General features: G+C 46.5%; 2 protein-coding genes across 4 annotated transcripts; one reads left to right on the top strand and one right to left on the bottom strand.

Annotated features, from left to right (window-relative positions):
* Positions 1–50: 50 nt before the first annotated feature.
* LOC117840722 (uncharacterized) lies at positions 51–3,190 on the top strand. Of its 3 annotated transcripts, none has more exons than XR_011897083.1 (4): positions 51–297; positions 1,025–1,207; positions 2,239–2,533; positions 2,749–3,190. XR_011897083.1 is itself a non-coding variant. In XM_034721243.2 (3 exons), the coding sequence occupies exons 2-3, from the start codon at positions 1,049–1,051 to the stop codon at positions 2,401–2,403; spliced, it is 324 nt and encodes a 107-aa protein (XP_034577134.1). In that variant the 5' UTR covers positions 51–297; positions 1,025–1,048; the 3' UTR covers positions 2,404–2,658. The 3 variants fall into 3 exon arrangements, 1 of the variants encoding a protein (XP_034577134.1); XR_011897082.1 differs by having other exon boundaries at positions 2,864–3,190; XM_034721243.2 differs by lacking the exon at positions 2,749–3,190 and having other exon boundaries at positions 2,239–2,658.
* LOC117840721 (NDR1/HIN1-like protein 10) lies at positions 3,073–4,251 on the bottom strand. Its single transcript, XM_034721242.2, has one exon. It carries the CDS (start codon positions 4,091–4,093, stop codon positions 3,332–3,334), a length of 762 nt encoding a protein of 253 aa, XP_034577133.1. The 5' UTR covers positions 4,094–4,251; the 3' UTR covers positions 3,073–3,331.
* Positions 4,252–13,949: the final 9,698 nt, after the last annotated feature.

Raw genomic sequence — 13,949 nt, forward strand, 5'->3', positions numbered from 1 at the left:
CGCACGCGCGAGGAATGTGAGGAGGAATCCTCCGAGACATTATCTCAGGGAAAAAAGAAAATAATTCTCCAAGGAACTTGCCGAAATTAAGAGGGGAGATTGCACTCGCACGAATACTTCGACGTCGTCTTCTCCACGACTCCAAAGAGAGGAGTCACGGCAGTCAAGGAGTGGCGGGCGGGCGGGCAAGCTGGGATTCGTTCGAGCTATCCGGGAATCGGAAGAACCCTACTCCGCTCGACCCGCATCCCGCGTCGGTGCCCCCACGGATTTGCATCCGCGCCGTGAGATGAGACGGTGAGATTTCCCCCTTTCCCTCGAGTGGTTAAGATTATCTTCTGATTCCCGTTTATTCCTGGACGAGGCGGTCGGATCTCTGAGTAAATATGGTACGGTACCGGTAGTTTCGTTTCGGTTTGTGGTAGGTTATTGCTCATGATCTGTCGCGCTGTAAAGTTAGGATTTCGGGGCCGTTTCTTGCTGACTTAATAATTTCATCATTTCTGGCCTGCTTTTTATGGTGTGTCTTGTCATGGATATTGTGGTTAAATTCGTTGCTGGAGTCCAATTATAAGTTGATCATAACGGACAATCAAACCTCAATTGTGATAGCTTTAATTTGAAGTAGAAACGCTAATTTTACCCCAATATTATGACAGAGCGTTAGGTTTCAGTACGTGACTGAAGCAGTGGAACTTGTTCTTTTTGGTTGATCCCTCTGATGGGATCAGAAGTGATCTTGAGAAGCATATATAGCAGGAGGCATTCATAGTAACATCATATCCTCAATATCATCCTCTTAATGTGAATATTTGGTACTATTCTGGTCTCTCCAAGGAGTTAATATAAAGACAGTGACATTTTAGTGTATCTTGAAAACTGGCAGCAGTAAACCCTAACGCTTATTTCCTTTTTCATCAAGCTCTGGAGTTTTTCGTTTAAGAGATCATTAATCTGTTGCCAAATTTATTGTAGTTAGCTACCACAGGGTCTCTAATCAGCTTGCTATGCCATATATTTATAGGTTGTGTAATTGCTGATTGGCGTGATGAATTCGAGGCCAATTGTTCTTATCTTCCTCCTGCTCGTGCTCATTATCACGTCACAGTTTGAGTGGAAGCAGCAGATTGGTGAGGCTGAGGCTAATCCAACAACTAATCGGAGGAGGCAACAGGCACTGGAAAGGGAAGATGCTGTTAAAGAGAAAGTGAGCCCTGTGTTCTTGTTCAATTGGCCACTTTTAGTTAATTTTTGGCATTTCCAGTTTCATGCTGGAAATGAGTAGCCATTTCTAGCAGAAGCCACCTAACTTATCTATAACATTTGTTGCATTGATGTTATTTTGTTATCAATTATTGTGTTCTGAATGTTAGTACCTCCACGTTAACTGAACTTTAACCCTTTGAGCACAGATATTAAAACCACCACCATAGTTTAGTATGCAGATGTTGATTGAAATATCGAGCTTCAGGTCTATTCTCAATTTTGTTTGAGGTGGTTAACTTAACGAACTTAGTTTTTCTAGAATGGTAATTGCATCACTCCTTTATATTTCTTAGCTGCTTACAGGTTGGTTCCTGCGTAGATCCTAGTATTAAAGATAAGTTATAGCTGAGTGAAATCTGTGCCAAGGTCTGAACATGTATGATTTGAGGGAATTGTAGGGTATGTTATTTATGTGCCTTGACTGAAAACACACCTGACTTTCGCTTCAAAAAGAAAAAGAAAAGAAAAGAAAACACCCTGACTTCCTGAGTGCTTTTGGCTCAGCATGTACTATAATCCTTAAACTTACTTCGCCTACTTATGAGTTATGGCAGTAGGCCTCAAGCTTTCATAGTTTCGGCAGTATACAGGGTTGCTTGCAGGCCAAGTGATTTTTCTGGGCGTTTCATGTTGTAATAATTTGCTCTCGTGTAATATATCTGGAGTGTGGTGATTTTAGTGGCCATTTTATAGATGCTTCGATAACTTTGCAGTTATTAGGAAGTTTCACTGTTTTTAGTATCTGGTTTCTTCATTTCCTTTGCACATCAGTAGCTGGCTTCATCTGTCAAGATTCCTGCACTGATAGCCTTTTCGCAAGTCTTTTGTTATTAGGAAGTTTCACTGTTTTGGTATCAGTAGCTGTAACATGCACTTTTCAACAGCAGTAGCTCCTTGTTGCTCTTTCTTGCGGCCTTTGCTTTTCTATGGATTTAGAATATCACAGCTTAAACGATTACATCTTACATACAGATAATATTGGCACAAGAGAAAAACATTCAGCAACTTAACGAGCTTATCCAGAGCCTTCAACTTCAGCTGTTGCATTGCCGTGGCAGTAATAGCACTGCTCATATCACCTCAAGTCAGTCGACTGGCGACAATGAAGCGGAGGGACAGGAAATGATTAGTGATTGATAACCCCTCTGTTGATGTAGGTAGTTTGCTTCAGAGTACAAACCAAGACAAGAACAACAGCTTTTCATGCAATGGAAACCCTTGTCATCGCCATCTGGTCAGCTGGTAGCAAGTCATTGTTGATGTACTGGTATTGTGATCTTGACATTATCACCTCTCTTTTCCTTTCTACCCAGTCTGTACAGGATTGTAGTATGTTGGTCTAGGTTGCTTTCTCAGTGAAGATTCAGATATGTATGCCAGTCTTTTTTTTTTTTTGTGAATGTTGATTCTTTTACCCTCTCAACATATGCGATCCAATCTGTATATGGTGAATCTTAGTTTCATGCTCTGCATTTTTTTCAGAGCTCTTGATTTTGTGCAAGCCGCAAGCTCAAATTTCCTCAGCAACATTTTTGTTCTTTGCCAACGTTGTACGCCTGTACTCATGCACGTCCTTTGTCTTTCGTACCATGAACAGTGAAGGGGAGTGTCCAAGAAAGAGATAAAGCGGCACTCTCCAACCTGAAGCAAGGGATTGAATTCCACTTTCCAGCAATGAAGACATTAGTACCAAGCATGCTTGCTCTGATTCTCTTCTTGACAAGGTTATACTGCTGCTGTAAGTACGACATAGTTGTGAGTTGTTTGGAACACAAGAAATTTACTCGGTTTCGACGACGATCGAACTGGTTCCATCGGAATTCCTTTGGAATTTCTGTGTTTGAAACAAAGCTTTGTACACACTGAATGTCACGCAAACATGATCATACATGGCGTGCAATGTATGGTGCAATGATCACTCCAATCTCACGAAAGAAAAAAAAAGGAAAGCAGAAAATAAGCAAAACCAAGCAAATTCAAAGAAGTCGTCGTCGATCGAAGTAAACAAGTGTTATGTATGAGACAATGCATTATGCATGTGGTATATTTCTAAACGATCGATCGATCAGCACCCCCTCTGCGATGACCGGAGCACCTCGCATGATGTCTTCTGGAAAACGACGGCGGCGGCTTCCTGGCCGGCGAGCTGCAGCTTGAGCGGGCACCTGGCCTCCAGCCTGCACCAGGAGCTGTGCAGCTGGTACTTGACCTCGCCGGAGAGCGCGGCCTCGACGTCGAACACCCCTTTCTCGCTCTGCCTCCGGAACGCCTTGACGCCGGCGCTCCCGAGCATGACGTTCACGGCGTCGGCGCCGCTGGCGACGCGGAACACGGCGGTCTTCCTCGCCGGCAGGACGTATCCCGGCGCGGCGACGTCGACGCGGTCGAAGCGCTGGCCGTCGAAGAGGTAGTCGGCCTCGAGGGAGCGGAAGGCGGCGCCCATGGCCCAGTTGGGATTGCGCACGGCGAGCGTGAGCGTGAGGTTGTAGGAGATGGCGGTGGGCGATGTTGTGGCGAGCGCGAAGCGGGACAGCGAGGCGTCCTCGACCTCGAACCGGGGCTGCGCGGCGTGGCCGTAGCCGACGACGAGGACGACGATGACGGCCACCGCGGCGATGATGGCGAGCCCGATGCAGAAGCCGCACGCGAAGCGGCGGTACTCGCCGAAGCAGCCGCAGCACTCGCAGTCATCGCACATGGTGCGTGGATCGATCGGCCGGCCGGGCGCACGTATACGGAATGAAGGTAGCTGGGCTTTGCCGCAGGCTAGTGCTGTGCGTGTGACGGTTATGGCAGTTGTTAGTGGCAGGCCTCTGCACAGCATCATGGTCTGTCCTATCTTATATAAGCGCAGCTGTATGTATCATGTACTCCGTCCGTCTCAAATTAATACACGTTTTGGTTTTTTCAGATATAAAATTTTTGATATGGATCTAGATGTATATATATCTAGATGTCTAGCAAAAGCTATGTATCCAGAAAACTTAAAAAACTTTAGAACAGAGGAAGATCTATATGTATGTATGTCTAGATATCTAGCAAAAATTATGTATCTAAAAAACCTAAAATAAATAATAATTTCGGACCGAGGGAGTACATATGAAACGTCAAATGTACAACATGACAAACCTCGATCGCGTTGTGCTAACATGTTACTTTGCATTTATCATAAAACTTGGAATCGCGCAAACAATGAAACAACACATGGGCAACCCCAATGAAACAACGTGTGGGCATCTACGTGAAGCTCCTTTGGTTGGACTTCTAAATCTGCTTTTGCTTTTGTAAAAGCCAAAAGCCAACTAAAAGAGTAAAATATCATATGTGCTTTTGCCTAAAATCAGCTTTTACTTCAGTACAAATTCAAAAGTAGGTTTCCCCTGCTTTCACCTGCATCTATAGGGAAAAAATAACCACCTACCGCTGTTATTGAGGATATCGATTCGTTTTTCTATCCGTAACCCTTTCCGTCACCCGCACCCACCCGTGACGCCCGTCGCCGGCGGCCGCGCACTGCGCGAATAGCGGCACGGGTCCCCACGCCTCGGCCGGCCCCTTCACGCGCCGCCACTCGCCTGTGGTGAGGTTCAACGCCGCCAGCGCACACTCGGGCGTCGACCCTTTCCGTCGCCACCCGCGGGTGACGGCCTGGACGAGGAACACGATGTCCTCTGCCGCCCCGGCTGTCCTCCGGCGCCGCCGGAACTCAGCGGACCCGACGGCGCCGCGCCACCCGCGGCACACGCGGCGCATGCGCCGGTGCGACCGGCTCGGCCCCCGCGCCAGGCACTCCATGGCCACGTCGTCCGGCAGATCCGGGATGAGCTCTGCCTCCTGCCAGCCGCCGTCTTCCTCTGCTCCCATCGCCATGGCACGTTCTTGTTGCTTGTCGTTCGAACTGTAGCAGTAGCGTGCTCGCTGGGTGGCTGCGTACACGTCTTCAACCTCTTGCTTGACGGCGCCCATGGAGAACGCAGCGTCGTGCTGTGTACACGGCTTATTGTTTCTTGTGACTTGATGGGGTGTGCGGTGGCTGTGAGTCGGTTTGACGGATGAAAAACATAGAAAATTTATTTTTTCTTTTTAAAATAGTTATTTACATGCGAATTAGTGAACATAATTTTGTTACGAACAATTTGCATATAACCACCCTCGTACCTTTAGAGAGATTACAAATATTTCTTACATAGCCTACAATTTTACAGCTGCTCTAACCAAACAGTCTCCTCACGTCCACCGCTCACAGCATTTTTTTTTACCACCGGCTGAACTAAACAAAGCCTGAAAGTTACGCGGAGACCAGGGATCGGAGAACATCTCACATGGAATGGTAGCTTGTGCTGGCCATCTTCGTCGCCAGGATGCCTGGCGGGTCTCCTCCCACTGCTCCTGATTCCTGACACAGCTAATCGATCGAATCGGGCTACGTATATATTTGTCGAGAAGAAAAGAAAGACCTGGCAACCGTGACCCCAAAATGAAATTCTCCTCTCCTCATCAAGCAAAGCCAGATCCATCAGTCCGCATCGGATAGAGCAACGAAAGCGAAAGGAGCTACTTGCATTGCATCTTGGAAAACGCGTTGGTTGGCATCGTTTTCGTGGCAAGCGCGACGAAAGGTTCATTGGTTGGACTTTCCAACCCGTATTTACTTTTGAAAAACTAAAAGGTAACTATAGGACCTAAAAGCCACAGATGATTTAGGTCAAAAGCTGCTTTTACTCTAGTATAAAATTTAAAGTACCTTTCCCTGCTTTCAGCTGCTTTTGGGGTAAAAACTTACCCACCTGCCACTGATTATGAAATATGAAAGATACCGGTCGTTCTTTTTTTTTACCTTCTTTTTGTTCGCATCTCCATCGCGGCTCTCGAGTAGCAGCACCGTCGGGTGCGACCGCCACCGTGGGCGCGGCTCCGCCGCCAGGCAGCCGTAGTCGGGCGCGGGCTCCGCCGTGGGGTGGACTGGCTAGCGGGACCTGCTCGTTAGTGAGAGAGGGAGAGAGTTGAGTGGGGTGGATGATGGACGACATGCAGGGTCCACTTAACAGTTTATTCAAAAGCTACAACATATCAACCAAACGACCTTGTGCTTTTTCGACAGCTGCTTTCCCACAACTGCTTTTCCACAGCTCACAGTTCACAACTGCTTTTCCAAAAGTCACAGCTCAACCAAACACACCCGAAAGCTACATGCATATATATATATATATATATATATATATATATATATATATATATAGCTCTTGGGGAGATGCTATATGTCCACTTTTATGTAACCTGACGATCTAATTGCACACCTCGAACATCTTTTCCCTTTTACAATCTTTTTCCTCTGCAGAAACATCAGAAGAAGAGGAAGAAAAGTTGCTTTAGTGGTGAGAAACAATTTCCACCGAGAAGGAATGTGGCAGAACCACCCAAATTAAACCGACTTAAGTGCGCTAACCATCCTCTTAATGATTAATCCGGTCTATGCTCACTTAAAATGGCATAATCTGGCAGTCTGTTGGGTAGTTTCCGATTTAACCACGGATTTCATTGATAGAATTGAACACCAAAAATCTCACACGAAGGTTTACAAACCAGGTTCAAGTACATAAATATTACATAGAGTTTGATGCGGAAGCTGAAATAAAAACCGACATGATTAAAAGTCTAGCACGACAATACAAAAGCGATCGAGCTAAAGATCACACACTTTAGCCCACAAAGTGTGCAATCTCACAACAACAGCTAGTTATTACAATCGACGACCACCCATCCCTCCGCATCACAAGTGACTATCACAGCAAGGACAAAAGTCTATCATACGCACCTGAAATAAATTTATCAACAAACCTTAAGAAACTAATACTCAGGCAGACTTATCCGACTAGTCGTATGTACTTAGCCGACTCCTGTATGCAAGGCTTTTGGCTGAGGGGATTGTTTTGCCAAAAAGCAACTAAGAGCGGATCCTTACTTTCAATATTTTTGCATCAAGTTTAAAGTGAGAGCAACTAATTTCTTATGCCAGTTTCTTATGTTTGCAAGATAAATAAACCAAAGCATAGAAGACAAGTAATTAATTTTTAGCAACACAAATAATGATCATCATCAGATTCATTTCTTTACTAGCGATGTGACTTGGTGATCAAGGTCTCGTATCCGAGAGTGCGGCGAATCGATTCGATTTATTAACCTTGCAAGGTATACCTAATTACACGACATAGGCATGCCCCGTCGAGCAGCACATGACGACCGTTCTCTCAAAGAGTGCTAAGTATTTGAACTACCCCACGACTGCAACAACCAGGTTGTTAAGCTTATTGTTAAAAGCGTAAGAATGGTCATTAAGGTGTTAATGGTGAAATTTGGATGAAAAGGAGGTATTATGGGCCAAAGTCAAATTTGAGACAAATTTGACAAAAAAAATTCAAATTCAAGATTCAAATTTGAAAAAATTTGACAAAAATATGAAGCCTTGAAGGTATTTATAATTCAAAGGAATCAAGTTTGAAGTCAAATTCAAGTCATAGACATCTCAAATGCATAGTCCAAGATGGGTTGACTTGAGTTACTATTCCGTGTTTGAAAACCAAACAACTTTGAAATTAAATTCTGAAAGATTTTTCATCTGAGCTAGGAAATGTTTGGGAACACAAGTGGACTTTGATACCTAGTGAATATATTGGGCATGTTGTTGGACAAGGAAAGAAAAGAATTCAAATTTTTCTGGAAGATCAAAGTTTGGAAGTTGTGCTATTATCAACTTAGCTGATTTACTGAATAAGTTCTAAAAACAGGAATGAGTAGCCTACTTTGGTTAAAGATTTTGAAGAATATTTCATAAACACCTTGGACAAGAACATGCAAAATGGAATATAAAACATGAGGTTAAAAAATTTCAACAGTTATTGGACACGCAAAAGTTGGTTTGAATATTTAAATTGGAGCTCAACTATTTCAACATTCGAGGTTAACTGACGAATAGATTCAGAGAAAGCTAAGTGTTCCTCCAAAGTTCAGGACTGCTATCTCCAAATCCTTTGATCCTTGGAACAAAAGTCCTATCTATGACTTGTAGCTGAGTGAACCATCTACATTTTTGGTTAAAGGCTCGGAACGATTTGATGAATGGTTTGGTCGTTTTTCATCAAGGAAGAGGCCGGTTTTCCCCAGATGTGCCCTGTTACCGCCTCTTGCTCCAGCTGCTTGCCTGCCTGCCTTCTTGCCGACATCGTCGCCGTCTTACCTCGTCTAGCCATCACGCAGCTACTGCCTTGCCACCGGTGCTCCCTACGTGTGATGCTCAAGCTCGTCACAACCGCCTCCACCTATCCGTAAATAGCGAGCCACCGCCGCCGTCTGTTCCTTTCCCTATCCCCAAGAACAGAGCAAAGCAGAGTCCAGTGCTGCCGATCGATTCCCGAGCCCGACCGCCTCTTCTTTCAGTTCCTCCCACCCACTGCTCCGCCACAACCCACTCCACACCCTACGCTTCTCAATCCCGCAGCTCCGCCCAACGAAGTCATCCTCGTCGTTTTTCCCCTCCGCCGGCCGCCGTGAGCCACCCCACGGTGAGCGCCTGTGTGCCGCCCTTCTCTTCTTGAGCTCTTGGTTCTGGGCGTGTGTGTGGGTCTTGTAGAAGCTTGCGAGCGAGCCTTTGGCCGGAGAGCCTTCACCGTCGTCGCCTGCTCCGGCCATGCCCCGGCCATGTCCGCCGTCACCACCGTAAGCCCCTGCACAGCCCGCCACCTTGAACCACGACACCACTAGTGGATGCGCAAGACCCTAGGGAGTCCGCCCGGCTAGTTCTCGTCGCTGGGGAGGTCACCAGCGACGAGTTGCCAGCGTTACTCGCCAGGGGTACCCGTGGTGAAGGGCGGGCAATTGTGCCTTGACCGGGGTCCCGCTTCTCAGAGTGGCCGTGGGTAGGTGAAGTGCGAGTGAGAACAAGAATCTCCAGGGAGTTTTCTGGGAAATTGGTTTAAGGTTTTATAAATTAGTTTTAAATCTAGTTTGCATATTTAATTCATTATAATTTATAGAAATGTCCAAAAATAGTGAAACCAATTTTGTTAGGTTTGTTTTATTTTCCTTTATGCATCAAAAATTCTTAAACCCTAGGAAAAGATAATAAAAATTAGGTATTTATTTAGTACCTTTATTTAAAGTATTTAAATAAATACTTAACCTTTATAAAATGTATTGAATAATATTTTATTATTCACAAATGCTTATTAATCCATAGCAATTAGGTTTGGAGATTAGAAATTTGTCGTTCGGAATCTGCCAACAAGTAAATGTTAGTAGTTTTGCCATACGTTAGATCGGATATGGCCTAGCACACAATGACACAGGATGTATACTGGTTCAGGCAACGAGCCCTATGTCCAGTCAGGGTCGGTCAGTCGACTAGAATCCTGAGTCCAGGTGCCCAAAGTTTGCAATGGGGGTACAAACGAGTGAGGGATGAGAAGGGGGTGTTCGAGACCTGGTCGTGCTCTTGTCCGAGTGGAGGGGAGAGACCGGGGCTCAAACGTGCGCTATGTTCTGGAGAAAGTGCTCGCTACATGTCTCGTGCGTTCTCCCTGAGAGAGAGAGAGAGCCTGCCCCCTTTTATAGTACAAGGGGATAGCCTTACAAGCCAAAGAGAGTGAGAGAGTGTACGAGTGCTGCCTAGTCTTGTCGTTGCCCACGTCGCCGGGTACAGTATGACCGTCGCCCTCCATCCCTGTTCAAGCTTCGTTGTGATAGGCAGGTAGCACAGTGTCTACCTGACATGGCACGGCGACACTGTACGTTGCGGGCGCAGGACGTGGTGGGGTACGGTCTTCTGTACGGTCGTTGACCTGAGTGCCTTTCCTTATCCGTTTCACCTACTTCCCGGGCCCATACTAAGCGAGCATCCCCAGTCGGTCGTCCCGGTTGGTCCCAACCGTGTCGGTCGGGGGAGCGGTGTGAGTCGGCCCGGCATATTCCCGGTTGGGGGAGCTCGGTCAGGTTCGGACAGTGGTCCCACCCCCGATTGGACCCTTCTAGTCGTTGCGCCGATCAGGCCTCCTGGTTGGAGGAGCCGGTCGATGGCCGGATCTTGGTATCGACCTGCATTACGTTGTTGGGCCGACCCGGATACACGTCATCGCTGCACCTCTCGTGGGGCCAAGTGTTGCGGGAAGGAGGTCCTATTAGGGACCCCGGGTCTATGGACCTACCAAAATTATTTATAATGCTTTTCTAAATAATAGAAGAGGCTTAAGTTAGGTTAGTTAAGAAATTAATTTGTGGGTTAATCTTTTATGGGTAGTTTAGTGTTGGCTTGCAACTTCATCATGAAGATAAATTGTATAGGTCATTATTTCAAAAAGCTTGCATATTCTAACTGTAACCTGCATCATATCGTAGAACCTGAAGCATCTGAAGTGGATTTCGTGGAATTAATCTGAAGATCGTCAGGAGTTCAAGGAGGGTGTATCGTAGAACGTGAAGCATCTGAAGTGGATTTCGTGGAATTAATCTGAAGATCGTCAGGAGTTCAAGGAGGCTGTTGAAGTTGCTCCTTTTATTGAAAGGTTTTCCGAAGGAACTAAAATTTTTTTACCCCAGGCAAGCCCCGGAGCATCTACATCTATCTAATTTTAGAAATTACTATTCATGTGTCTAAATTATTGGTTATTTCCCTACTTATGCATTAGGTCTAGGAGTTGATTGAAACTTTACTTTTATGCATAATCCAACCTTGTTTGTTAAGGACATCTTTGCCACCTGTTCAAAATGATTAATAATGTCCCATGCTTAGCAAAGCGTAGTTGTGCTATCCATATCCTTTCTGAGTACATCTGATGCTCAGCAACCTAAGGTAACATTGTTAATACATGTTTACATAAAAGAAATGGTCTGTTTTGAAAATAGTGGATGGAAGCTTGGATGGAATCAAGAAAAGAGTCTTGAGTTCTGTAGTTCTGTCTACTCGGTTAATGAATTAAGGCTCATTTGTTGTCTTAACCATTGCTTACTATTTATGGAAGTAGCAAAGTCCGGTAGGTTAGTTGGCTCTCTGATTGGATATATTCTTACCCGTGCTTGTCATGCTGGAGAAAGGCTGGGGTGTAAACTAAAACTCACATGGAGATTAGGCCAGACGTGGGGTCCCATGTGGGGGTGCGTCCCTGGGTTCGGTAATTATGTTTCTGATCTTTGGGTACGGCTAATCGAAAGGTCGTTATGTGCAACCCGTGCAGTTGTGCATGGCTGGTGATTAGGTATCTCCTGCATGATGTAAATCGGTCAGGATCGCTGCAATTCTCGGTTATGAATGCACTTGATCATCGCTTAAGCATCATAGAGTAAACAAGTTTAATATGATGTTTTCCTTGAATTAATATCGTTGTATGATGTTTAGTTCCACTTGATTGATAAAAAAGTTTTATTCACCTAGCCTGGTTAGGTAAGAACTAATTGTAGTTAAAATAATAAAACTAAGGTTCCACAACTAGTGAGCTTTTCACGAAATGTTGAGTCAGCCAGTACACTAAAAGGCTATCATACTCCTTGGAATTTTATTTTAATTTTATCTATACTGGTTAGACAGTTTAGTCTTGATGAGTACCTTCGTACTCAGGAGATCCTCTTTTGTTGTTTTCAGTAGTGCTCAGGAGATCCTCTTTTGTTGTTTTCAGTCGTACAACAGTAGTCTGGCAAAGAGGAAGGCTCGAAGAACTAGGGTATTTTACAAGTCTCATAATACCCTAGTAATAAACTTAGTTTTTTAATTACTTTACTTCCAAGACCTGTTTAAGTCGAAACTCTTAGAATGGTTTAACTTGCACGTTAAGTTTGTTTCAATCTACTGTTTGTAATAATTCGTACCTTCTGTATTTATGTAAAAATATAATGTTTGTTGATGCTTTGCCTTCATGGAAGTGATCTTGATGTATGGTTAACATTCAAGTCGTGGATGATTCGAGACATCCTAGGGACACTCGACGGACTACCGGATTTAAACTATTTTAAGTGCGTTTTGAATAATTGCCATTCCGACAGCGATTAGGCGTACTTAAGCTAATTTAAGTCGGACGGTTTTGCCACAACGACCCTCAAGTACTAGTCCCCATCAATACTGTAACATCCCATATTTTACGAGATGTTTGTATTTGCAAAAATAAGAATTTCCAAATTTTTGTTGTTGGTGGTCTGAAAATTCCAAACTATAAGAGTGTCTTCTTTATATCTCTCGCAAAATTCCTAGATTAATTTGAAATAAATTGAAAACCTAGGATTGAATAATTGTTAATGTGCCATATGGATTTTATTTGACCTTTATTGGGATTTTAATTTGAGTGAATTCAAATTTGAATTCTAGATTCAAATTTGAATTAAAACTAAACTAACCTAAACTACCAAACCAACCTGGGCCGAAACCTCTTGGCCCACTTAACAGTATCGGCCCCTTCAACCCCGCCGGCCCACTCCACTCTCGCACCCCGCCAAGCCGGAGGCCTGCTAAGCCGGCCCAAACCGCGGCCCACTACACGCCGACCCCCTTCCAGACTCCTCCACGCCACTGCCACTACCAACCAGAGCCCACTCGACAGCGGCACTAGGGCACCGTGCCCCTTTCTTCTTCCCGCGAACGCACACATGGCGCACACGACGATAGCGACGTCGCCCCCCTGCGCTCTGCAGCCCCGCCACGCCATAGCTTTTGCACTGGACCTCCCCGATGGATGCCACGCCACCTTCTTCACATCGCCACCGTCCACCGCCCACGTGAACCCTAGCCGCGCCCTACAAAAGCCCCGCGCCGGCCTTTCCCCCGACCCTAGATGCAATTGGGGTTTGTCCCCTCATCCACCGCTGGAATTGGAGGAGGGGAGGAGTAGAGGGCGCCGGGAAAGAAGAGGAGAGGGAAAGTAGGAAGAAGAAGCTGGGGAGGAGGAGAAGGACGCCGAGTGCCCGAAGCCGCACCGCGTCCGCTTCGCCAAGCCGGCCGCCGCCCGTCTCCGCTTGGCCTGACCACCGCACCGTCTCCACCGTCGCCTCAAGCCGCCGGTGAGTCGCCAGCCGCCCCTTCCCTCGTTCCAGCCTTTCCACACCGCTACATAGGCACTAGAGCCACGAGCACCGCCGGGCACGCACCGCGAGCGCGGTCACCGCGCTCTGCGCGCGATGTCGCCTTTGAGTCGATCGCCTTGCCGCGGCCGGGGCATGACCCCGTGCCCACGCTTTCGCCCACGTGTGCGTCAACGCTTCATCATCATGCTCGCTGTGTCCGGCCATCGTGTTGTGGTGTTTTTGCAAGTGTCGCGCGCCACTGCATGCCGCCGCTCCGCCACCACCGTCTACCATGACCAAGGTCCGCCCTTGGCCACGAGCGCGCCTGGCCGCCGCTCGGAGCCAAAGGCCGAGCCTTTTGACCACCTTGAGACGCCACCGAGCCGCTTGGGGCTACACCGCTGGTCGCCCGCTAACCGCCACCGGTCGAGCGCCGCTGCCTCGGAACACCGTTAAGGCATTCCGTCGAGCACCGTGGACCACACATAGACGTGGCCACACGAGCCGTAGAAGATCCCACACTAAACCAGCCCGGTGGCGGCCACGTCAGAAGCCACGTGGACTGCCACGTCAGCCTAGAGAACACCCTATAGCTATCCTGGAGACGCTTATAGCCATTACGTGGACGCCGAGTCAGCCGCCATGTA

The sequence above is a fragment of the Setaria viridis genome, chromosome 9 (assembly GCF_005286985.2).
Source record: "Setaria viridis chromosome 9, Setaria_viridis_v4.0, whole genome shotgun sequence".
Lineage (NCBI taxonomy): Eukaryota > Viridiplantae > Streptophyta > Magnoliopsida > Poales > Poaceae > Setaria > Setaria viridis.

What these genes read in the sequence shown, in the direction of transcription:
- LOC117840722 (XM_034721243.2), top strand. Translation starts at nt 1,049, where the DNA reads ATGAATTCGAGGCCAATTGTTCTTATCTTCCTCCTGCTCGTGCTCATT. An exon ending in AAGATGCTGTTAAAGAGAAA is followed by an intron (nt 1,208 to 2,238) that starts GTGAGCCCTGTG and finishes TCTTACATACAG; the next exon opens with ATAATATTGGCACAAGAGAA.
- LOC117840721 (XM_034721242.2), bottom strand. Translation starts at nt 4,093, where the DNA reads ATGATGCTGTGCAGAGGCCTGCCACTAACAACTGCCATAACCGTCACA.